The sequence below is a fragment of the Schistocerca gregaria genome, chromosome X (genome assembly GCF_023897955.1).
Source record: "Schistocerca gregaria isolate iqSchGreg1 chromosome X, iqSchGreg1.2, whole genome shotgun sequence".
In the NCBI taxonomy this organism is placed as follows: domain Eukaryota; kingdom Metazoa; phylum Arthropoda; class Insecta; order Orthoptera; family Acrididae; genus Schistocerca; species Schistocerca gregaria.
Window position 1 is genome coordinate 91,407,721 of NC_064931.1, and position 24,466 is coordinate 91,432,186.

The 24,466-nt window shown below is 41.0% G+C and overlaps 2 protein-coding genes across 2 annotated transcripts in view; one reads left to right on the plus strand and one right to left on the minus strand.

The window, feature by feature from the left end:
• The window catches only part of LOC126299550 (ATP-binding cassette sub-family G member 5), a 115,458-nt gene extending 94,247 nt beyond the window's left edge, over window positions 1-21,211 (minus strand). The window contains exon 1 of the mRNA XM_049991544.1: window positions 20,962-21,211. Coding sequence (XP_049847501.1) covers window positions 20,962-21,012 — 51 coding nt within the window. The 5' untranslated portion in view covers window positions 21,013-21,211. The remainder of the gene's footprint in view (window positions 1-20,961) is intronic.
• Window positions 21,212-22,069: 858 nt separating this feature from the next.
• LOC126298783 (ATP-binding cassette sub-family G member 8) overlaps window positions 22,070-24,466 on the plus strand; it is a 290,336-nt gene continuing 287,939 nt past the window's right edge. Inside the window, exon 1 of the mRNA XM_049990244.1 lies at window positions 22,070-22,435. The gene's annotated coding sequence lies outside the window, so the exon portion shown is untranslated. The remainder of the gene's footprint in view (window positions 22,436-24,466) is intronic.

The window sequence follows — 24,466 nt, forward strand, 5'->3', positions numbered from 1 at the left end:
CAGAATGAGATTTCACTCTGCAGTGTAGTTTGCACTGATATGAAACTTCCTGGCAGATTAAAATTGTGTGCCAGACCGAGACTCAAACTCGGGACCTGTGTCTTTCATGGGCAAGTCCTCTACCAACTGAGCTACCCAAGCATGACTCACGACCCGTCCCCACAGCTTCAATTCTGCTAGTACCGAGTTCGAGTCTCGGTCCGGCACACAGTTTTAATCTCCCAGGAAGTTTCAGATATTTTCTGATGTTTAAGCTTTATGTGGTTAGGAAACAAACTGCAGGACAAACTAGATTTTCAATTGAAATTCATTTAACTTTCACAGTTATACATAATTTCCACATCTTCCTCTTGACAGTCTTCACCAAGTGGTAGCACTTTCACAGTTAATCAGCTTTCTGCACAACACAGTGAAAGTAGTTTTCACAGTGTACCAAACAACAGGTAGAACATTTTCTCACCCTTTTTGATTTGTAATTATAAATTCTGTAAATTGTTGGAGTTCTAAGATTTTTAAGAGTCGCCAAAACTTATTTCAATTACTATTTTTGTGTAAACTGCCACAAACAATAAAAATAAAAAAATACAATAATGTTACTGTGGGTTTTTCTTCTGTGCTGATACATTCCCATACGGTCATGTTCCTTTTAGAAATTCCATCTTTGATCACAGTCAAATGCATTTCAAATGAGTTAACAGACATCCTATAGTATTCAAAAAAATTATCTGGATTTGCCTTCAGTTTGTCCTGTACAAACACAAACTTTCCCTTTGTTGGTCTCTTGCTTAATATCAAATGAGTCCTGCATCTTTTCACACTGCCATTTCTGGCACCAGTGGTCAACTATTGCTGCACACCATGCAAGGACCGCATTCTGATTTAATGACATTCTGCTTATAGTTGACACAATCAGCACACAGCAACTGCTGTTGCAGTGTTCACTGATGTACTACTGACTGTTTGTTTTGTTTTGATTTGATTTAGGGCACAAAAAAACTGGGGTCATACGCGCCCAAGTCGAAACTATGGAACACAAACACAGAGAGTAGTTAAACAACTATATGTCAGTCCCAACTGACAGAATAAAAGACAGTTAAAAACAGGCACGTGGAAAAAGGGCTAAAAAGACACCATACAGAAACAGAGGTCCAAAACTAAAAATTAAATGGCCTTTGCTATATTTCTTACGCAGATAAAAAGTAAAACATGGTTGACGGCCTGCACGGCATTTGCCAAAACAGCTGATAAATCAGACGGCAAACCAGAGCTGGAACGTAAATGGTTAAAAAAAGGGTATTCTATCAGGAAGTGGTGGACAGTTAAAATTTGGGCGCAATGTTTACAAAGTGGTGGAGTAGCACCACTTAGCAAGGGACAATGGCTAAAAAGACAGTGCCCAACACGCACCTGAGTTAAAATAATCTCCTCCCGGTGGGAGGGCCAAGAGGAGGTCGTCCAAGGCCCTGGGAGAGGCTTAATAAGCTGAAGCTTATTCCTGTGAAGGGAGGATCATTGGCGATGCCAAAGGGACACCACCTCCTGACACACGGTAATGCAGAGATCATCGGAAGGAATATAGGTACTTGTGGGCTGAAGTACGAGGACTGCAGCCTTGCAGCAGCATCAGCAGCCTGGTTTCCCAGCAGATTAACATGACCAGGAACCCACAGAAATATCACACTGGCTCCACCATGAGCGAACAAGTGACAGATTTCCTGGACCCACTGAACTAAGGGATAGACATTGAAGGGCGATGAGCGAGTGTAAGCAGAGGACACAATCAAAAATGCTATGTCGCTGGATGTACTCCATGACCTGATACAGAGCAAAGAGCTCTGCTGTAAATACTGAGCAGTGTGCCGGAAGCCGATATCGAAAGACACGGATGCCAATGACGAAAGCACACCCGACCTCACAGTCAGTCCGAGAGCCATCAGTGTATACAAAGGTACTATCACGAAGTTCCATGCAAAGGTAGTGAAACTGAAGGTAATAGACCATGGCTGGGATAGTGTCCTTAGGAAGCGAATGAAGGCCAAGGTTAACATGGGCTGCTTCAAGAAGTGAAGGGTTCACACCCACTGGGAAAGCTGCAGGTAGTGTAGAGGTAAGCCACTGTCGCAAGTGCCAAAAGGGGACTCCAGGAAATAAAAGAGAAGAGAGATGAGCCCCGTACTGATGACCAAAGGAATCATCAAAGAAGGAGGTATAGGAGGAAAGGCCATGTATGACAGAGAAACGGCATACATACCTGCTGAGGAGAAAGTCACATTGTCACATTTGAAGGACAGTGGTAGTTCAGCAGCTTCAGCTTACAGACACTCAACCGGGCTGATGTAAAAGGTGCCTGTGGCCAAACGGATGCCACGATGGGGAATAGTGATGAGACGGTGTAAGAGGGATGGGCATGCAGACGCATAATCAAAGCACCCATAGTCGAGTTTTGAACGGACAAGGGACCAGTACAAACGAAGAAGGGTGGTTTGATCTGTATCCCAAGAAGTACCATTGAGGACATGTAGGACACTGAGGGACTGCATACAGTGGGTTGCCAGGTACGATACACGGGAGGACCAAGAGTGTTTCCAATCAAGCACGAACCCCAGGGTTTTTGTAGTTTCAACAAACGGAAGGCCAACAAGTCCAAGATCTAGAGATGGTGGGAGAAACCATTTGCATCACCAGAAATTCATACAGAGAGTTTTGTCAATGGAAAAACAAAAGCCGATGCTCCAGGAGTAAAGACAATCAAGACAGTGCTGAAGACTCTGCTCAGTGAGACAGGTCCATGGAGAACTGCAATAAATGGCAAAATTGTCAACAAAAAGGGAGCCGGAGATGCCCGGCAGGAGACATACCATTATAGGGTTAATGACCGTAGCAAAGAGGACAATGCTCAGGATGGAATGCTGATGCACACCATTTTCCTGGATAAAGGTGTCCAACAAGGCAGAACTCTCACGCACCTTGAAAACTCGGTCTTGTTAAAATGCCCGAAGGAAATAGGGCAGGTGCCCATGGAAGCCCCACGTGTAAAGAGTTCAGAAGATACCAGTTCTCCAGCAGGTGTTGTAGGCCTTCTCCAAATCGAAAAACATGGCCACAGTCTGGAATTTCCACAGAAAACGATTCATGACATGGGTGGACAAACTAACGAGATGGTGAACTGCATAACGTCGCTCTCAAAATCCACACATTGCATTCATTAGTAAATGGCGAGACTTAGACCACCACACCAGCGGGGCATGAATCATATGTTCCATCACCTTGCAGACAGCTCATAAGAGACATGGGGCTGTAACTAGAAGGAAGGTTTTTGTCCTTACCGGGCTTAGGTATGGGTGTGACTGTGGCTACATGCCAGCGTCTAGGGAAATGTGCCCTCTGCCCAGATGTGGTTGTCCGTGTTAAGCAGAAAGTGCTTGCCCGCAAGAGCAAGGTGCTGCAACATCTGAATGTGGATGGTGTCTGGCGCTGGGGCTGAGGATCGGGATGAAATGAGAGCATGATCTAGCTCCCTCATAGTAAATTGATTCAAAGAAGAGAAGAGTATTGCCCGAGCTGCCTCCACTAGTTTCCAATGGAAGAAAGGCAAGGTGATAGTGGGAAGAGCTCAAAACTTCCGGAAAATGGCAGCCCAATGTGTTGGAGACAGCAATAGTGTCCACAATGACATCGTCAGCTGCTGTCAGGCCGGAAATTGGGGAATAGATCTTGGTTCCAGAGAGCCATTGGAGGTTGGCCCACATGACAGAGGAAGGTGTGGAACTGTTAAAAGAATTAGTGAATGAAATCCAGCTAGCTCTTTTGCTATCCCATAGAACCCAATGACACTTTCAACACATCTGTTTATAATGGTTCAAATGGCTCTGAGCACTATGGGACTTAACATCTGAGGTCATCAGTCCCCTAGAACTTAGAACTACTTAAACCTAACTAAACTAAGGACATCACACACATCCATGCCCGAGGCAGGATTCGAACCTGCGACCGTAGCAGTCACGCAGTTCCGGACCGACGCGCTTAGAACTGCACGGCCACTGCGGCCGGTTCTGTTTATAATGAATGCAGTTTGCCAGCATAGGGTGGCAGTTACAAATGCAGAGAGCACGTCTCCACGCACGAATTCCATCGCGGCATGCCTCAATCCACCAAAGGACTGGGACATGATGCGGTAAAGAGGAAGTGCGGAGGATGGAACATTCTGCAGCAGTAAGGATAACATTTGTGAAATATCTACCTGGTCATTGCAACTGGGGAAATCTTGTTTTTCTAAGGTCACCAGGGAGGAGTAAAGCTGCCAATTAGTCTTAGGAAGCTGCCATTTAGGAGTGCACATGGATGGGGAAGGAGTCAGCAAATCAATAGCACAGGGGAAACGGTCGCTCGAGTAGGTGTCAGAAAGAATGGACCACTCAAGACGAGGGGAAGACTGGGCAACGCACAAGGAGATGTCCAAATGGGAATAGGTGTGCGAGGAGTTGGAAAGGAAAGTGGGTGCTCCGGTGTTAAGGCAGAAGAGGTTAAGCTGGTTAAGGAGGTCAGCCAAGAGGGCATCACTCTGACAGGTCCTGGGAGAACCCCAAAGGGGATGATGCACATTAAAGTCACCAAGTAGCTGCCCAATTAGTTGAAGGAAGTCTGCCCTGGTGACAGCGAATGATGGACACATACGGTACAGAGGGGAAAAAGTCAGGTGGGGAATGAAAACGTGAACTGCAACAGCTTGAAGATTGGTAGTCAGGGAGATGGGTTGACTATAAAGGTCATCCCGTATGAGCAGCACGACGTCCCCATGAGATGGAATGCCAACCTCAGGGTGAAGGTCAAAACGAATTGGTAAGAAATGTGAAACCTCAAAGTGGTTGTGAGGATGCAATTTCATTCCCTGAAGGCAAAGTACAAGGGGATTGTAACGCTAAAAGCAGCCGTAAATCCTCTTTGTGGGACCGAACGTCGTGAACATTCCATTGGAGGAGAGTCATGATGAGGCAGATATGTAAAGGTGTCAACTCGGCAGCTACTGGATGACAGCTGGGGAAGAGGCACTACTACAGGGCACAGAATCAGGAGGATCCTGCTTCATGGGGTCCACAGAAGCATCAGCTTGCTTGTGCAGTCAGTCAGTCAGTGGAGTTGGTGAGCACCAGCGACACGGGGGCTGGCTGGGCTGGGGTATCACGTGGCGACACAATCGAAGAGGATCTTTGAGGTGGCAAAGGGAAAGATCATTTGCCTTTTGTGGACTTCATTGAGCCTTTCTGGTTAGATGAAAACTCGGGTGGTGTTTGGCTGGAGGGACGGAGGAAGTCTTCACGGGAGTACTTTTTCTGTCCTTTCCAGCCTACCGGTTGTGTAGCTGGTGGCTTCGCCCCTTGAGGCAATAGTTTGATGGCTTGTTGCCCAACAGGGGGATGGCGATGCTACCTTGACACTGGGCGATTTCACAACCTCAGAGATGAATTGGAGGTCACATGTCTGTGTGGCCATGTCCTTCACGGAGTGAGGGGTAACAAGAGCAGAACTGCAGGTGCCAGATGGGAGAACACAGAATTTGTGACTAGGCAGTAACTTGCAAGCTACTGGGTAAGGCAATTTTTCCTTTACCGAATCTCTTGGAGAGCCCATTCATCAAGATACACCAGAAAATCCTGAGAGGAGGCAGTATTTCCGCCATTGCAGTTGATACAGCGGGGAGAAGGGGGTGGACATCCACCCTCAGTGCATCCCTACCACAGGTTACACATTTGGCAGGGTGTCAACAAGACATTCTAGTCTGGTGTAAACGATGACAATGGTATCAGCACATCGAGTTTGGAATGTACCGCCGGACTGCTATAATTTCATAGCCTACTTAGCTCTTGGATGGCAGCATCACTCTATCAAAGGTGAGGAAAAAGAGTGTGGGTGGGCACTAAGGAGGAAAGTACCTTTTTCATTACATAATGGATAGCAATGACACCCTGATCAGAGAGGTAAGATCAGATTTCGACCTCGGTTGACTGCCGAGCAGCGTGGTGTAAATTACACTACGGGAAGAACTAAGTTCGATGGACCTTGACACCAACAGGGTAGCCATGGAGAAGTGAGGCAGCAAGCAGTAGTTGTGCTTGAGAATCAGAAGCAGCCTCCAAAAGAAAAGTGCCATTGTATTAATGAGAGCAGGATTTCACAGGAACAGCAATTGCATCAACACCTTTCTGAATAATAAACAGATTTACCATGGCAAAGGACTGACTGTCTTCAGTATGTGTGACTACGAGGAACCGTGGTTCATGGGGTAGGCCCTTCGAATCATTAGCCTCATTATGTTTATGTTTTGTAGATGTTGATTGGGGAGATGATTGACTCATTGCAAGAAAATCCCCCATGATTGCCAGAGTCTCCGATGGCGCACTCCTTCCAACTGGGGGCACCCTTCACAAGGGGGCGCACCTGCCTTGGGTGATTGTTCACACCTCAGGTCACACCTCTCAAACATCTACATCTACATCTACATCCATACTCCGCAAGCCACCTGGCGGTATGTGGCGGAGCGTACCTTGAGTACCTTTATTGGTTCTCCCTTCTATTCCAGTCTCGTATTGTTCATGGAAAGAAGGATTGTCGGTATACCTCTGTGTGGGCTCCAAACTTTCTGATTTTATCCTCATGGTCACTTCGCGAGATATACGTAGGAGGGAGCAATATATTACTTAACTCCTTGGCGAAGGTATGTTCTCGAAACTTTAACAAAAGCTCGTACCGAGCTACTGAGCGCGTCTCCTGCAGAGTCTTCCACTGGAGTTTATCTATCATCTCTGTAATGCTTTTGCGATTACTAAATGATCCTGTAACGAAGCGTGCTGCTCTCTGTTGGATCTTCTCTATCTCTTCTATCAACCCTATCTGGTACGGATCCCACACTGCTGAGCAGTATTCAAGCAGTGGGCTAGACAAGCGTACGGTATCCTACTTCCTTTGTTTTCGGATTGCATTTCCTTAGGATTCTTCCAATGAATCTAAGTCTGGCATCTGCTTTACTGACGATCAACTTTATATGACAATTCCATTTTAAATCACTCCTAATGCCTACTCCCAGATAATTTATGGAATTAAATGCTTCCAGTGGCTGACCTGCTATATTGCAGCTAAGTGATAAGAGATCTTTCTTTCTATGTATTCGCAGAACATTACACTTGTCTACATTGAGATTCAATTGCCATGCCGTGCACCATGCATCAATTTGCTGCAGATCCTCCTGCATTTCAGTACAATTTTCCACTGTTACAACCTCTCGATATACCACAGCATCATCCGCAAAAAGCCTCAGTGAACTTCCGATGTCATCCACAAGGTCATTTATGTATATTGTAAATAGCAACGGCCCTACGACACTCCCCTGCAGCAAACCTGAAATCACTCTTACTTCGGAAGACTTCTCTCCATTGAGAATGACATGCTGCGTTCTGTCATCTAGGAACTCTTCAATCCAATCACACAATTGGTCTGATAGTCCATATGCTCTTACTTTGTTCATTAAATGACTGTGGGGAATTGTATCGAATGCCTTGCGGAAGTCAAGAAACACAGCATCTATCTGGGAACCCATGTCTATGGCCCTCCGAGTCTCGTGGACGAATAGCGCGAGCTGGGTTTCACACAATCGTCTTTTTCGAAACCCATGCTGATTCCTACAGAGTAGATTTCTAGCCTCCAGAAAAGTCATTATACTCGAACATAATACATGTTCCAAAATTGTACAACTGATAGACGTTAGAGATATAGTTCAGCACATCTGTTCGAGGTCCCTTCTTGAAAACGGGGATGACTTGTGCCCTTTTCCAATCCTTTGGAACGCTACGCTCTTCTAGAGGCCTACGGTACACTGCTGCAAGAAGGGTGCAAGTTCCTTCGCGTTCTCTGTGTAAAATCGACCTGGTATCCCATCAGGTCCAGCGGCCTTTCCTGTTTTGAGCGATTTTAATTGTTTCGCTATCCCTATGTCGTCTATTTCGATATCTACTATTTTGTCATTTACCATGTGACAGAGGAACCAATTGGCAATTTGGGAAGGTTGCAGCTCAGGCAGTCACCCCTCCCTGTACCAGGGGTTATGTGCAGACCCTATGTGTTGACCCGGGGCTGGGAATTACGTGTTACCCAGTCACCTGTTACACGTCAGACACGTGGGCCAGCCTTCAGGAGTGCACAGGAGAGAAGAAGAGAGAGAGGAACAAGAGGCGAAAGGAAATGAAGAAAGGAAAAAGGAGCAAAAAACAAAGGTGAGACTGTTCTTACATCAGCGACAGGCAGTGAAGAACATTCCCAGTAACATCCTAGACATGTTTCCAAGGGAGGGGAAAAAGAATAGCAACAGGAGAGACATGCAACACGGAAGGGAAAAAACACTGCAAAGGCTGGGGCCCCGTAGTAGCCAAGAACGAACCTGCCAAAGAGTGGTGAGCCCTTTGGGGGAACTACTGACGGGATTTACCTGAGCTTGATGTTGCATATTTAGCATTTCTCTTCCCAAAACTGGAGTCTGCTCTCAAAAGAACCATGTTCAAGTCCATGGATGCAGTGAAGGTAAAGCAGTGAGCCTCCTCAACAGCATAATAAAAAATACTTGCAGCACTGCTTCTAACTTGCATCGAGCAGTGCAGGAATCAGGGAAGGGACTACACAGAAGGGGACAACATTTCAGTTGTGTAAGTGTAAGTATTTTCAATAAAGACTTAGAGCATTAGTTTGGTTTCTTTATTGTCACACCTCATACTGTATGGCCAGCATCTACTTAACTTGACAGCCTCAACTCTTCAGCAACAGTTATGGATCACTTGTAAAAAATTTTGGAAGACTACACTCTTCTGTTACCAATATTTCACTTACTCTTAAAGATATCTGCTCCTTCCCATCTTTGGTTCTACCAGTCTCCTCCTTCACCATACCATTTATTGTCTTTATTTTATTATCTGATGTGAGTGTCTTTCTCATGTACTGTCTGTGTTACTGTCTTCAATAAAATTGTAGAAGATGTCAGCAGTTAAGCTTACTTGCAATTATTAAAAACTGTATCAATTCCTTCCTTGTAGATATGTATAACAATACCACATTTTTACCTATTTGAATAGCCGAGTTGTGACAATGACATGTTTAATGTTTACAGAAATTATGACCTTATAAGAAGAGCAATGAGAACCCACCATATTTTTCTTAGACCATCTGCTGGCAGTCCAGTAGTCTAGAGAGATGATCACCAATGTTGGGACCATTAGAATTTACACCAGACACTGCAGTTCTGTACAGAGGTAGACCAACTGTCATTTAAATTCTACTAGGCTGGTGCATAAGTTTGTAGCATTGTTCCACAAGTTTAATAAACACAACAGATACATATAACAGACACTTTAGTTATCATTAATATATTCTCCTTCACTACTGACAACCGTCTACCAATGCTAGGGTAACTTTTCAATTCCACTACTGTAGAAATCACATGGTTTTGAGACAAAGAACTCATCAAGCTATGTTTGGAGCACATTTTCATTCATAAAGAAGTTGCTTGAATGATGTTCAATAGAGAGCAGAAAAATCTGAAGGCACAAGATCAGGTGAATGAGGTGGTTGTGGAATGACTTCCCAACCCAACTCTTGTATAGTGTATTTTGTCAGTCCAGCAGAATGAAGGAAGGCTTTATCATGGAGTAGCATCACTTCACACAGTCTTTCTGGTCATCATTCTTGGACTGCATCTGCAAAACGTCTCAGTTGTTGACAATAAATGTCAGCAGTAATGGTTACACCTTGGAAAAGCAACACATAGTACACACCACACCATCGCTGTTCCACCAGATTCATAATATTGTCTTTTGTGGGTGTCTGTATGGGGAGTTGCTGGTTTGTTTGGACTCAACCATTCCTTTCTTTTCCTTCTATTAGGATAAAGACACAATTTCTTGTCATCAATACTGATACAGGATACAAATGGTCGGTATTGTTCACAAGCCAATTGATTACGAGCAAGCAGAGATGCATATATGGCCACCTACCAATTATTGTGATTTCGGCTTAGAGCATACAGTACCCATACACCAAATTTTGAATTTCATAGCATTTGTCTGTTCTTGAGTACATGATGTGGATCATTGTGGATTGTGGATTAATGTGTTTAAACGATTTTCACCAAACCCTGAAGGTCTTCCTGAATGGGAAGAGGCACACTAATGTCAAAACGATCCTCCTTAAAACAAGAAAAACCATTTTCTTGCTGTGTTCTGTCCAAACGCATTATATGAATATGTCAGAAGTGTTCCGATTTTTCCACTTGGCACTCCGTTTTCTACTGTCCACAGCTCCACTCACTACCTTCAAATGACAAAATGACAATACATAAACTGAAACAGCAATAGTGAACTACAAATAAAAAATGACAACAGATAAATAAACCCATAACAACTGGAATACTACCATGAAAAAGAAAAACTCTACGAACTTGTGCACCAACCAAATACATTATAGGAGTGAGCCATTTAGATCTTATCATACAGCCCTTCATGAACATCTTGCAAAAACCTTAGATATGCTTAACAGCAACTTCCGTATATATGTACAAGTGCGTGTTTTTACTTGTCAGAGCAACCTCAGACATTTCCAAACATGTGCTGACTATCATGACTACAACACCTACAACTGGAGGGTTTCTCTCATGCAATAAATGAAAAAACCCATACATAAAGATATGTGAGCCACAATGAAATTACATTTTATGAGGCATTACCAACTTACAAAAAGAGGGTAAAAGAGATGACAATGTTTACGACAAAGTTAAAACATCTGCTTGACAAATGGTTGTACACTTTAATTACACACGTTATCTCAAACTGGTACTGACTCCCCATGTATCCTGCACAATATACTTATATACAGACAGCAGCTGTACTGCTTTTAATGACTGCTTTATGTGGAAAATATTTCTGCTGTTGCATATCCATTTTGTGTATCCAGCAATTTGGTTAATGGGCCTAATGAAGAAAGATAAATCAAGTTTTATGAATGATGATGTGTTGAGTGGAGATAACACGTAAATAATGCACCTGTAATCACCCACCCCCAAACTGAATCACACTCAAATATTTTTGCAATGTGCCCAATGAGTGTCATACCACTATGTTAAATGGCTGCAAGACAAATAAATCACCATATTGATTCACCTATCCTCTTTGTGAACAATTGCTACAACTGTTAATTTTTTGTGTTAAATTTGACGACTTTGTGCTGCTCCAGAATGTTTACGCTCATTGCCAATCTTAGCTGCATAACATTATTTGTGTGCACAACTCATTAAATATAATTTCTTTTATAAGCCGTTAGCTGGCTGCCTTGGGAGGAGGAGGCATGCTTGTTCCAGCTGTCAATGCAGTATGAGCCAGTTTTAAGCTTTTGGTCACAACATCATCTGCATAGGGACTGAGTTAAAGAGTGCAATTAGTACTACAACTGTGTTGCACTCACCTTCTGGATACTTACTTAACTAAAATGTTGACTGGTCATGCATATAAGCCATCACTTTACAATCATCTTTATCTTTAGAATTTAACAGAAATCTGACTGTAGGAGACTTTCACTCACAGCATTATATATTAACCTTGTATCATCTCTCATTCTACCTCAGCTTTGTGTTATTTTGCTAATTTTCTAAGAAGTTTGAACTGCTTTGTTTATGTTATTTCTACTACTTCTGTCACATGATAAAATTATTCACTGAATAATAATGAACTTATTATGTATTAAAAATCAGTTTTTCTTTCAGTTGTGTGGCTCTGCAGAAATCATTTCTGGTTATCGTGTTTGTTTTGTTATTGGATGTTTCTTTCTCAGTTTGCTTTGATGCTGCCATAAATATAATCACTAGTACTAATTGAAGTGTCACAGGTGCCAACTTACATATTTCTAGAGCATTCAATGGCGCCAGTCCTTAAACATTTCTAGACAAACTGTAAGCAATAAGATTTACAAGTGTACTAAAGATTTGACTCAAAGCATCCCTTTAAAAAAAACACCAACACACACCATGCAACACAAGGTGTAAAACTCATACCACCTCAGTCTATTCATGATGTAAGACTGGTATCTAATGCAATGGAAGACAGAATAGATGTACCACAATTTAGCATGTTAGCTACTCTTCAGTTTGTAACTTATATAAAAGACAGACAGACATCTGGCACAGCAGGCAAGATCACATTGTCTGTGCAAGACACTAATGTCCCAGTGAGGGGTGTCAACAACTGTTGACCAGGTCATTCAGTTCCATACATTCATGGTTTAATATGAATAGGTTGACACCTAATGTGAATAAAACAAATCAGTACTTTATATTTCAAAAAATGAATGAAAACAAAGATCTTAATACAGTGTGTGTGTGTGTGTGTGTGTGTGTGTGTGTGTGTGTGTGTGTGTGTGTGTGTGTGTGTGTGTGTGTGGAGGGGGGTTAAAGCGCTACATATAGTACGATCTACAAAACTGTTAGAAATTAGAGTTGACTGAGAAACTGGAAAGACCGTGTAGTGAAACTTGCTCAGAGATTCAATTCAGCACATTTGCTTCTTAGAATTCTTTCACAAGTATTCTGTTGGGAAACTAAGAATTATTTAAGTGGAAAATGTGTGCTGATGATCGGCAATCATGGTAAGTAGTGAAATGTGTTTCAGTGGTATGGGTACCACCAACCCCCTCCCTCTTCGAGGAAGTACCAAAACAAAGCGAGTATGTTAAAGCCTGGTAGTGACCGCGTGTTAATTGGAGGTACTAACGATGTTTATAGGAATGAGAGCAAATGTGCAAAGACTGTTCTTAGAGAACCTTTGCAAAAAAATACCTGAATTTTATTTCCTCTTTGTCAGTGTACCTCATAAACATGATATTACGGAAAATTCGTGTGTTAATCTTGGAATAAAGTCAAAGAACAAAATGCTTCACAAGATACACAGTGATTCTGCCAATGCAACATTTAAAAGCAATGAAAACGGTAATTCTGAAAGTCCAGAAATCATCTAGGGAAATCACAGCAAGATAGTTGCAAAATTCCCCGTCAACAGTAACTGGTGAGGTCACCAACAGCAGAGGCCCATGCACAAGCAGTGAAGGAACCTACACTGTTAGAAGGAGACCCTGAACTGGCAGCTGAAGAGCCTACACCAGTAACAACAGTAGATGGGAACTGTCTGATGGCAGCACTAGACCCAGCCTCACTCTTAGCAGCTGTGATGAGCATTACAATGCATCTAAAGGCTGATCTACAAGGTGCAGAAAACCTGTAGTACTCCAGGATTTTTGGTACCCCACCTGAAAACAGGATCAGCTATGACATAGCAAAGTATAAGTACAACTGTTCCCAGTCTCAATGCTAAAGGTTTACATATTTTAAGCTATAATATACACAGTTTGAGCAATAAATCGTTTGAACTTTAAGTTGCACTTAATGATTCCACTACTGACTGAATTTTATGGCAGAGATTTTGAATTAGGGACCATTAACATTAATCATTATAATGTGGCTAGTCAGTTCTGTTGGCACGGTGCTAAAAGTGGAACGGTTTGCATTTTGATTAAATCTCATGCTGAATATAAAATAAAGTGAGAGGCAGAAGCATAGAGTATTGAAAAACATTTTGAAGCTGCTGCTTGATTGCATGAGTAGCTGGGTGAAGAAGTAATTACAGCAGTACATAGATCACCTAGTCCGGACATAGGTGCCTTCATTAATAAATCAGTCTTTTACTGAAAAAGCCACTATAACTGCCTATGGGGACCTTGGATGAATCTGCACCTAAAAAACTAGTTATTAATGTACCACAGAGCTGCAACATGTTTCCTTTAATAAGTAGCCCCACAACAACAAAAAATTGAACAGAAAATGTTATAGAAACATATATTTGCTACTTCACATTCCCTAGTTGAAACCAATGTTGCACTGTATGCTGGTGTACAATACTTAAGTTTATCCTAATTAATTAAATTCAAGCTTAGTGTTTGGGAAGCCTTTATAAAGTAAAAAGAGGGTGACAATTAGTGAACAATATGAAATAAAATCGTCATAACTTCTGAACGGTTTTGTTAGGACATTCATACTGCACGGATGACCATGGGGCACTATGGGAACTACTATGGTTTGGTTTAGCAATGAAGCCCACTTTCATTTGGGTGGCAATGAGCAAAACTGAGGCATTTGGGGAACTGAGAATCCGCAATTCATGATCGTGAAGTCTCTTCACCCTTAATGGGTGACTCTGTGGTGAGCAATGTCCAGCCACAGAATAATCAGTGTGAGATTTCTTGATGGCATGGTGACTACCAAACAGTATGTGAAGATCTTGGAAGATGATTTCATCTCCATTATCCAAAGTGACCCTGATTTTGCCAAGATGTGGTGTATGCAAGATGGAGCTCCACTATATCCAAATAGGAGAGTGTTTGATGTCCTGGAGGAGTACTTTGGGGATTGCATTCTGGCTCTGGGGTACTCGGACCACTGGTGTGGGCCTCGACTGGCCACCATATTCTCTGAATCTGAACACATGTGACTCGTTTTTGTGGGGCTATAGTAAAGACAATGTGTACAGCAATAATGCCAAAAGCAATGATGAGCTGAAAACAGCCATTCAGAAGGTCACCAACAGCACTGACTTTCCGACACTTCAGTGGGCCATGCAGAATTTCAGTTATTTGTCTGTACCACATCATCGCCAACGATGCCAGGTATATCGAACATCTCCTAACCTCCAGAATGAGATTTTCACTCTGCAGCGGAGTGTGCGCTGATATGAAACTTCCTGGCAGATTAAAACTGTGTGCCCGACCGAGACTCGAACTCGGGACCTTTGCCTTTCGCGGACAAGTGCTTCGGTAGCTCAGTTGGTAGAGCACTTGTCCGCGAAAGGCAAAGGTCCCGAGTTCGAGTCTCGGTCGGGCACACAGTTTTAATCTGCCAGGAAGTTTCATCTCCTAACCTAAACGCAAATACCTGTAATGATGATAAAATGTTGAATTAAATGTGTAAACACCATAGTTTGTAAGTAATTTACTTTTTTCCCCATATAGTTCAATAATTGTCATCCTTTATTTTCAAATATGGACACCACACAGAGAGAAATTAATACTGATTTGGGGATATCTGATGACAATGCTAACTGTCTTAGACTTCCTGGTATAACTGTGAAAGAAAGACATGTATGTCTTTTTACAGAAGGAATCTCTCTGCAGAAAACTGTGCTAGTTTTATAAATAGTCTGAATACTGAATCCTGGTTTGAAATGCTTTCACATTGAGGTATTAACAGTGCTTAGAAAGCTCTCTCTTCAGTATTTGTGACTAATTTTGAAACTGGCTTTCTGAAGAAACTGATCGGAGTCCATTCATGTGGAACTATTAAATCTAGTACCTGGATTTGACAGCCATTAAATTTTCCTGTAGGACTTGACAAAGGCTTAGTTTTCAAACGAAAAGATCCACAGATCCCGCATGTATAGGTTATGTAAAGACTTTTCAAAAATATATCAACATGGTAACTGGTGAAGCAAAAATACTTGGAAATGATAACAATAATAAGACCGTTGGGCAGTAAATCTAAATCTGTAGGGGAAGTAGCAAAACATGATAGGGGGAAGAGACATGAAAAGTAGGAAATCAAACTTGCAAATGCTGATAACATTGATATTGGCAAAGAAGACCAGCCAAATTACATAAAAAGTTACTTTATAAAGGCTTCCTAAACACTAAGCTTGAATTTCATTAATTAGGATAAACTTAAGTATTGTACACCAGCATACAGTGGAAGATTAGTTTAAACTAGGGAATGTGAAGTAGCAAAGGTGATTAAAAGCAACAAATGCAAAATGTCTCAGGTGTACATGAGGTACTGGTGTCACTTATGCTTCGCAAATTGCAAAGCATCTGGCTCACATAGCTGTGAGGGAATTTCCACCACAGAGTAAAAATTTCGGAAGTGAAGCCTTTGGTCAAGAGAGGCAATAGGGATACAGTTGAAATTGTTGGTTGGTTGGTTGGTTGGTTGGTTGGCTGGCTGGCTGGCTGGGTGATTCAAGGAACCAAACTACTAGGTCATCAGGTCCTGTTTCCTTGAACAGACAGGTCTATGTGACAGTACATCACAGAAGGCCTACCGCACAAAACCCAAGGGAAGACCTTTGGGTTTCAAGGTCTACCAAAGGTAAATGAAGGTTTGATAAAAGACAAAAAAGAAGAAATGGAAACATACAAAGAAGGCGGTCAAGATGTCCCATTTAGGGGAAAATTATTGACCCACATCACCCCTCTCAATGTTCTTTGAAGTATTTGAGAGATTAATGAGACAATGAGTCACCAAGTACTTAAGGAACCACAACCTACTGAACAGCAATCAGCATGGCCCTCCAGCAACTAGAAATACAAAAAAGGCAATAATGGATTACACAGATGAAATAATTAGAAAACAACAATAGTGTTGTAGGAGCTAATTTCAGTCTTTCTAAAGCTTTTGATGCATTTACTTATGAAATTCTTTTAGATAAACAGAGAGTAATGAGGATAAAAGTGATAGGAATCATGGTTACAGTCCTATTCGCAAAATAGGTAACAGATTGTGGAACTCACATCAGCACATCCTAATCACAAAATCAGATGAGTACTTGATGTAAAGGTAGTCAAAACAGGTGTACCACATAGTAGTGCATTAGGTAACCTTCTGTTTGTTATTTATATAAATTACACATAGTCCTCACAAGGGAACCTTCCCATCGCACCCCCCTCAGATTTAGCTGTAAGTTGGCACAGTGGATAGGCCTTGAAAAACTAAACACAGATCAATCGAGAAAATAGGAAGAAGTTGTGGGGAACTATGAAAAAATAAGCAAAATATGCAATCTGAGTAGTCCATGTGCAAGATAGGCAACATCAAGAAGAGGGTGAGCTCAGGAGCGCTGTGGTCTCGTGGTTAGCGTGAGCAGCTGCGGAACGAGAGGTCCTTGGTTCAAGTCTTCCCTCGGGAGTAAAGTTACTTACTTTATTTTTGCAATGTTATGATCTGTCTGTTCATTCATTGGCGTCTCTGTTCACTGTCATAAGTTTAGTGCCTGTGTTTTGGGACCGCACCGCAAAACCGTGTGATTAGTAGACGAAAGGACGTGCCTCTCCAATGGGAACTGAAAACATTTGATCGCAAGGTCATAGGTCAACCAATTCCTCCACAGGAAAACATGTCTGATATATTCTATACGACACTGGTGACGGCATGTGCGTCACATGACAGGAATATGTTGTCGACCCACCTAACTTGTGCACTTGGCGCATGGGTAAAAAGATTCTTCTACCTTGCCCGATTTAGGTTTTCTCGTGAATGTGATAATCACTCCCAAAAAAGTGATGAAAATATAAGCGTTTGTCACATAAACTGAAAATAAAAACTTAAAATTTTCACCCAAGGGGAGACTTGAACCAAGGACCTTTTGTTCCGCAGCTGCTCACGCTAACCATGGGACCACGGCACTCCTGAGTTCTGTCTTTCCTTGTTGTTGCCTATCTTGTCCATGGACTACTCAGTTTGTATATTTTGCTTATTTTTTCAAAGTTCCACACAACTTCTTCCTGTTTTCTCAACTGATCTGTGTTCAGTTTTTCAAGGCCTATCCACTGTGCCAACTTACAACTAAATCTGAGGGGGGTGCGATGGGGAGGTTCCCTTGTCAGAAACAATGTCTATGATCATGTTGCATGACATTAGTGTAATAGTGAGCAATAATAAGGAATCTCTGTCTACAACAACCAATCAAGTCCATAGATTAATGGTTCAGTGCCAAAAGGCTGACCATTAATTTGAAGGAAACAAATTACATTCAATTTAGAAAAAGGAATCAAAACAAAAATCTCTCTCTGGTATATAGCAGAAAGTAGAAAAAGTTTGATGAACGAAACTTATCGGAATGTACATTCATCACACTCAGTGGGAAAGATCATGTAATGTAACTCTGCTCGTATAACGTAACTCTCCCATAGACTCAGTTCAGCATGTTTAGGGATCAATGGAAACGTCCGATTCCACCCGTCTGCTTTGACCCGTGATGTAAGGGGTGTGTGTGTGTGTGTGTGTGTGTGTGTGTGTGTGTGAGAGAGAGAGAGAGAGAGAGAGAGAGAGAGAGAGAGAGAGAGAGAGAGAGAGAGAGAGAGAGAGAGAGAGAGAGACCTAGCTTGCAGTGCCAGAATTGGCAAGCTTTTTTTTTTTTTTTGAGTTGTGATATGTCCTAAGGTGTCCTAATTTATGTACAGATGTTTGATTTTTTAGGTGTTGTGGTTTCGGTTTTATTTTTCATAATTGAAGTGTTGATTTTTGGCATCAATAGCTGTGGTTGACCAATATCGGTAAAGGGGAACGACCGATTGCCATTTTCATAGTTTCAGTTGTAGGTATTGGTGTTTTGGTATCGTCAGCAGTGGTTGACCTACATAGGTCAAGAAAAAGTGTCCGATTTCTGTAGATATATCAATTATTTTTATTAGCAAAATGTTGCAATTTTTTTTGTTTGTCATTTTGGGATTGTGGTGTTGTGTTTTTCTACTGTCATATTTAGCTTGTACCCTTAAAACTCCCAATTTCCCGTGGTTATCCCGTTAGTTCAATTGATATTTTTGGAGGGAGATGGTATTGTCTTATTTATATGTATTTTCATGTTTGTAGCTGTGTCTACGTAGTGACATAATCGGCGCGATATTGGAGACACTTAGAGTAGCCATTTTTGCTATACTGATGACGTCGTGGGTCAAAGCAGACGAGTGAAATCTGACACTTCTGTAATCCCATGTTTTGCTCAGAGAATCATTTCAAAAGATTGCTCCTCAGAAGGAGCTGTTCGAACCTTGTCACACAGCTCTACAAGAGCTCATTGCAGTTCACTTTTTGCAAAGTTGTGTGGTTACTTTACCCACCATACATATACACAAATGTGTGTTGCTGACAAGTGCTAAACTTTAAGACCTGGAAATCAACAGCGATTACCATAATTTTGCAAATATAGCACTCACAATACCAGGTCTCTCCATGAAGAACAACTCATACTAAAAGACATGTGGACCCCTTTGGTGTCATTCTTTACAATGCACTGTCAACTTATGGAAAGGATTTTGAGAAGAAATTAGATTTTATAGCAAAATCAAAGAGTACTATTAATCTCGAATAAAATGACAGCACCAGTTGCATTTTTCTTTTTTATTTTAACAATCGAGGCCAAGGCATTTATCAGTCAGTATATGTTAGGGGCCATCAGAACACACGAGTCTTACAGTGTTCTCTCAGTACATCTGACATATCATCAGCTTTCTCTTCTGCCTCTGCCCTGCATTTGCATTGGCTCAACATGATTACTTTTGGATTTGGAACAGTTAATTTACAAGGTGGCTAGATACCCCTCCTGGCACCACTCTTGGGAGGGAATATGCATGCCCCAAATGTCTCCACGCATAAAAGTGAGTGAAAGTTTTCTAAATATTTGTGAATTGTGTAACTGAGGTGGTGGCTAAGGCAATATTGATGCACTGGACTCTGATTTGGTAGGAGTAGGATTCATACCCATTCAGCCATCCTTACTTTGGTTTTCCGGAGTCACTAAGGTGAATGCTGGGAGGGTTCCTTTGGTAAGGCCATGGCTGACTTCCTGCTCTATCCTATCCTACCTTGTACGTGTTTACATACATACATTTCATTTCTGTAATGTATCTGAAATATCCTATACTGTTTTGCCAAATGGTCAAAGGACAAATAAACAAACTCACAGATCTAAACAAGCAGGTCTACAAATAAGTGGTGACTATCATTATGATAATATATTCAGCTGTAGATTTCTCAATTTTGAGCATGAAAGAAGACTTTTATTGAAAGACATTTGAGCAAAATTGGTGTCCCACTTTATAATGCACTGCCATCAAATATAAAGGGGCAGCAAAAGGAAAGGCATTTTAGAGTAGGGCTAAAAACATTTAGGCCTGAAAAGTGTTTTTAAATTTTAATGGAACATGTTAGCCAACTAATTATTCTGCTGTTGGTTTCGTTTTCTCTGTGCTGAATACAGCTGCAAATATTATTTGATTCTTATTGTATAAGAGCAGTTAACTAGGCCTATTATGAATGAAGCAGCATTTATATTTGAACACATGGAATACAAATACAAACATAATTTGCGTATTGATTGGTTTTTGATAGGCCAGTCATTAAAGACATAGGTGAAGTTGAAGTTAACCATTGGCAGAATGTATTGACCTACTGTACCTTTTAAATGGAATTAAAAATGCACATATAATAGTTAACAGTTGATATAATTCTTAAAACGTAAGTGACCGGTGGGTATGATATCTACAGTGTGTTGTGTGTTTTATAAACGAATGTTCTGTGTGGATTGGGCAGTAGATTTCGGTAGTGAATAAAATTTTCATTTAACTCCCAGAGCGCTAATTTACCACTAGTCAACGATTTAAAACATTACATCAGCAATTGGCAGTTTGTGAGCTCTCCATCTTTTAAATGAAATTTTTAACAATTTAAGTAGTTGTAGGGAGGGATGTGAGGAAAGTGGGTACAGAAAGACACGCAGCCTCTGGCAGTCCACTTTTTTGTCTTCATTGATGTTGTTAGTTATCTGCTCATTAAGATAACACTGTTTCTAAATAGTTTAGTTCCAAAGAAGTACAAAACACAGATTCTGATGACTTTTTTGCTAGACGAAGAAATCTGAGAAAACGTTTTGAAGTTGTCATTTACTTTTACTTAAGCCGATGTCCCAATAATACGTTGCAGCTATGTGGGTTTGTTATTCAAAAACATGTAAGAGTAAATGTTGCAATACAAACGGCGTGTCCTCGCGAAAACTGTGAAGCATGTAGCAGGAATACTTGCTCTGACAAGATTCATCCGTATCGCTGATTGGCCATCATACTTACATGACCTGTGTGAAACACATTGCATAGTTCCAGGCAGTGTTCACCATTCATCTTCTATATAAAAAAAAAAGGTAGATAAGCACGAGACGTTCCTGTCAACATAACATTACTCTGACAATTACAAACAACAACTGCCATATACTACATCACTAGCACTCGAGACGATCCACTCCGTACGTCGTTCAATATGCCTACTTCCCAGGCGCAAGTTAGTACCACCTGCTACCAACCACAAGCTAACTAGTGATGTACTGGGTGATTTCAATGCATGGTTACAGCAGAAACTTTTTCCACATTGGAAAAGCAGCACGAAACCTATACCGCTGTTTGTCTTTTCCGTGTATGAAACAATGAAATTAAGTTTTGATCAAAATGTCCCATTAAGTTAACGACCATAATCACATTTGTATCGCAGAATTAGAACAAACCGCTCTCTCAAAACCGTATGTTACATAGAACCCCAGTTAACTGTTAATCGTCTTTAAGTTCCAACTACGTAATAGTGCAAAAATATAATGGCCAAAACCTCTGCCGTGTCAGACTTCGTATATTATTTACTGACTAACTAAAACAACTGTCTGGCTAGAAGGAGCAGCATCCATAATGATAACTACGTGAGATTCTTGTGTGGTTTCAATTTTTAACGCTAAAATCCGTGCAACTATCCATGAACTACGCATGAGCCCCACAGATGCGTTAAAGGGCATTCACAAGCTGCCTGTTGCACCAACTTCGTTTCCTCTTTTCTGTCGCTCAGGGATTTCTGTACTAAAGTATTTTCAAGACCGGATACGTAAAAGGGAGGAGGGAGTAAATAAACTCATAATCTTAAGTGCGAACCAAATAAGTTGTGTCCAGTTTCCAATGCTGCTTCCGATTGGCGCACACATCATGCTCTGTGAATTCAATACCAAGAAATTTGCAATGATGTAAAGAGGAGGTGAAAACTGCCATGGAAATCGAGGATGTACAAATTTTAAAAGCTAATCACCAATCTTCAGATTAGATTACTATCATAGCCAACTTTACACTATGGCACATTTGAGTGAATCTGCGGTACACATTAAGCGAATCTTCGCTATAGTTCATGAAGTCAATGTTGTGGCAGCACTGTACATTGAAGCCGACTGTGAAAATGTTTCACGCAATGTTGGTACACTTGCCACGCGGCGTACACCTGTTGAGAGTTCATCTGAGAGAGCTGTAGCGACAGAGATTGAAGTACTGAGTACGTGATTTGTGATTGTGAAGTGCTCCTTTTTCACCTATATTGTATTTTACAAAGTTAACCGGTGCTAGATTTAACAATTACGGTTTTCAGCAGCGTATACAGTTGCCTATTGACGATTTCTTGCGAAGACAACAGTATAATTTGTACTGACTTTTAGATTTGCGGACTGTGTGAGCTGACCGAAAATGAATTTGTAACGCAGAAAGATATTTGGACTGTTGCATACGACACGCCCAAGCCAAGGTAAGGCAATTTAATAACTATACTTAACATGTTCAGTATGTAATTTGAGGTCGTGAAGCTAACAAACCGACGACATGACAGCTATGTTAAAGAGTTTAAATTATTTAATTACCGGTATCTGAATTCTGTGGCATGGGCAAACTTTTTAATGTTGAAAACGTACTATTAACAGTCAATAGTGTAACTGTGATCATTTGAAACCAAAATGTCTAATTCATGTAAACAAAACAAAAATATCCCAAAGAGTAAATTACTTTTTATTGTCTTCTTAGTTGCCCTTTTTTCCTTTTTAAAATATCTGGAATTAATGTTCTGTTCTATACTGAAATCGCTTCATTGCCGCAGACTAACAATTGCCCCTTCTTTTTCTTGGCAGTTTTGTAATAACACTGACAATTCGAGGTTTCTGTATAAAATTCTCGGCGGTTTACTTTCCTAAAAATTGTATATCACATCACGAGTAACAATGTTCGAACGCCCCATTGATTGATGCTGCCTCATGTCAAGTATAATTGCTGGACGCATATGCGTGTACACACAAGCATGCGCGCTGTCATGAACACAAAACGGTTGTAATTCGCTGTGTTACATTAAAATCTGATGATTGCCATAGTTGCAGTGATATTATGTCTACTGTGGCCTAGTTTGATATAAATTTTTGCAGTGTTTTTTTTATTTACAGACTTGCTTAACGAAAATAATGTACCGATAATCTGAATTAATGAATTGTGTGATGTTGCAGAATTTGCTAAAGATACTTGTATGTGCTCCTTATACGTATGAGTTCTGTAGCAATTATCATTTAATGGTGTGAGATTGCACGAAAGATACTTATCCATCGAGATCAACATACTGAAGAGTGAAAAACAGTATTCCCCGTGGATTTCGCTGACTGAAGTTACCTCATTGTTTATCTTGGCCAACAATATGTTGATCATCCCAAATGATGAAAATAAAAAAAAGTATCAATGAATATCAATTTATGATTAATTGTATAGATATGTTATTTTTCATAAGTCACAAGGACAGGTATCAAGCTTGGTTGTAAAGTGGATGTCCAGTCTGATCCAAGATTATTATAAATGGCTACATCCACGTTGAAGAGTCTTGTTTGAAACATCTCGGATGAGTTATCCTCATGAGCAACAGACTGAAAGCAATGCCAAATCGTTGGTATGTAGCATGGAATTGATGATTACATATTTTTCCAGTATAAGTCCATTAAAGAGTCAAAACAAATGGGATAAGATTCTTGTAGAATGTTGGCATCATTACGTAAACATAGACAACTGACTGAAACTAAATATCTTGCTAATAATTAAACACTGGAGTGATCTAGAACCAAAAGAGACGTGGAAATACAACATTAAGAGAATGTGCAATATGATGATGTCTATCAGACAGTTTTATACAAAGCCGCCTGTAGGGGAGACCCGAAATCCTCCAGGAAATAGTGGCTGGAGTGATCAGTTGCGACAACGTCACATCGCAGAACATGCATATTGCCTTCGTTGCAAGGAGGAAGAAAAAAGTAGCTAAAAAGGAGACTTAAGTTCTGATCTGTATTGCTATTGTTGTATGTAGCTTACTCTGTATTTTAAGTACAACACTGCAGCACATCCTGTTGCATACCAAGCAGGGCAGATAGGCATAAGCAGAATATGTGCAAGAATAAAATATTACGACGCTGAAAACAACTTCTCTACATTACAGTCACCGAATGAAGAATTTTTTCTTGCTTTCGTTCTTCCAATGTTTCTGTGATGCATAGTGAGAACTATAATACCTCAACAGAGAATTCAACCTTCAGTGGATGTATAACAATGGAAATGTATCAATATGTCATTTTATATGTGGAATCTCAAGGTAATTTAGTGGAGTAGTAAAATGCTGACCTCATAAGCTGCTCGGTGGAGGGTGCCGTTACTTTCACGTATTTTAGTGTTCTACTTGTGATTCTAATGAAGGAGAATTGACGGCTATATGCCACTGCACACTCCCGAATTTCATATTTTCTTGTGGTTCACTTTA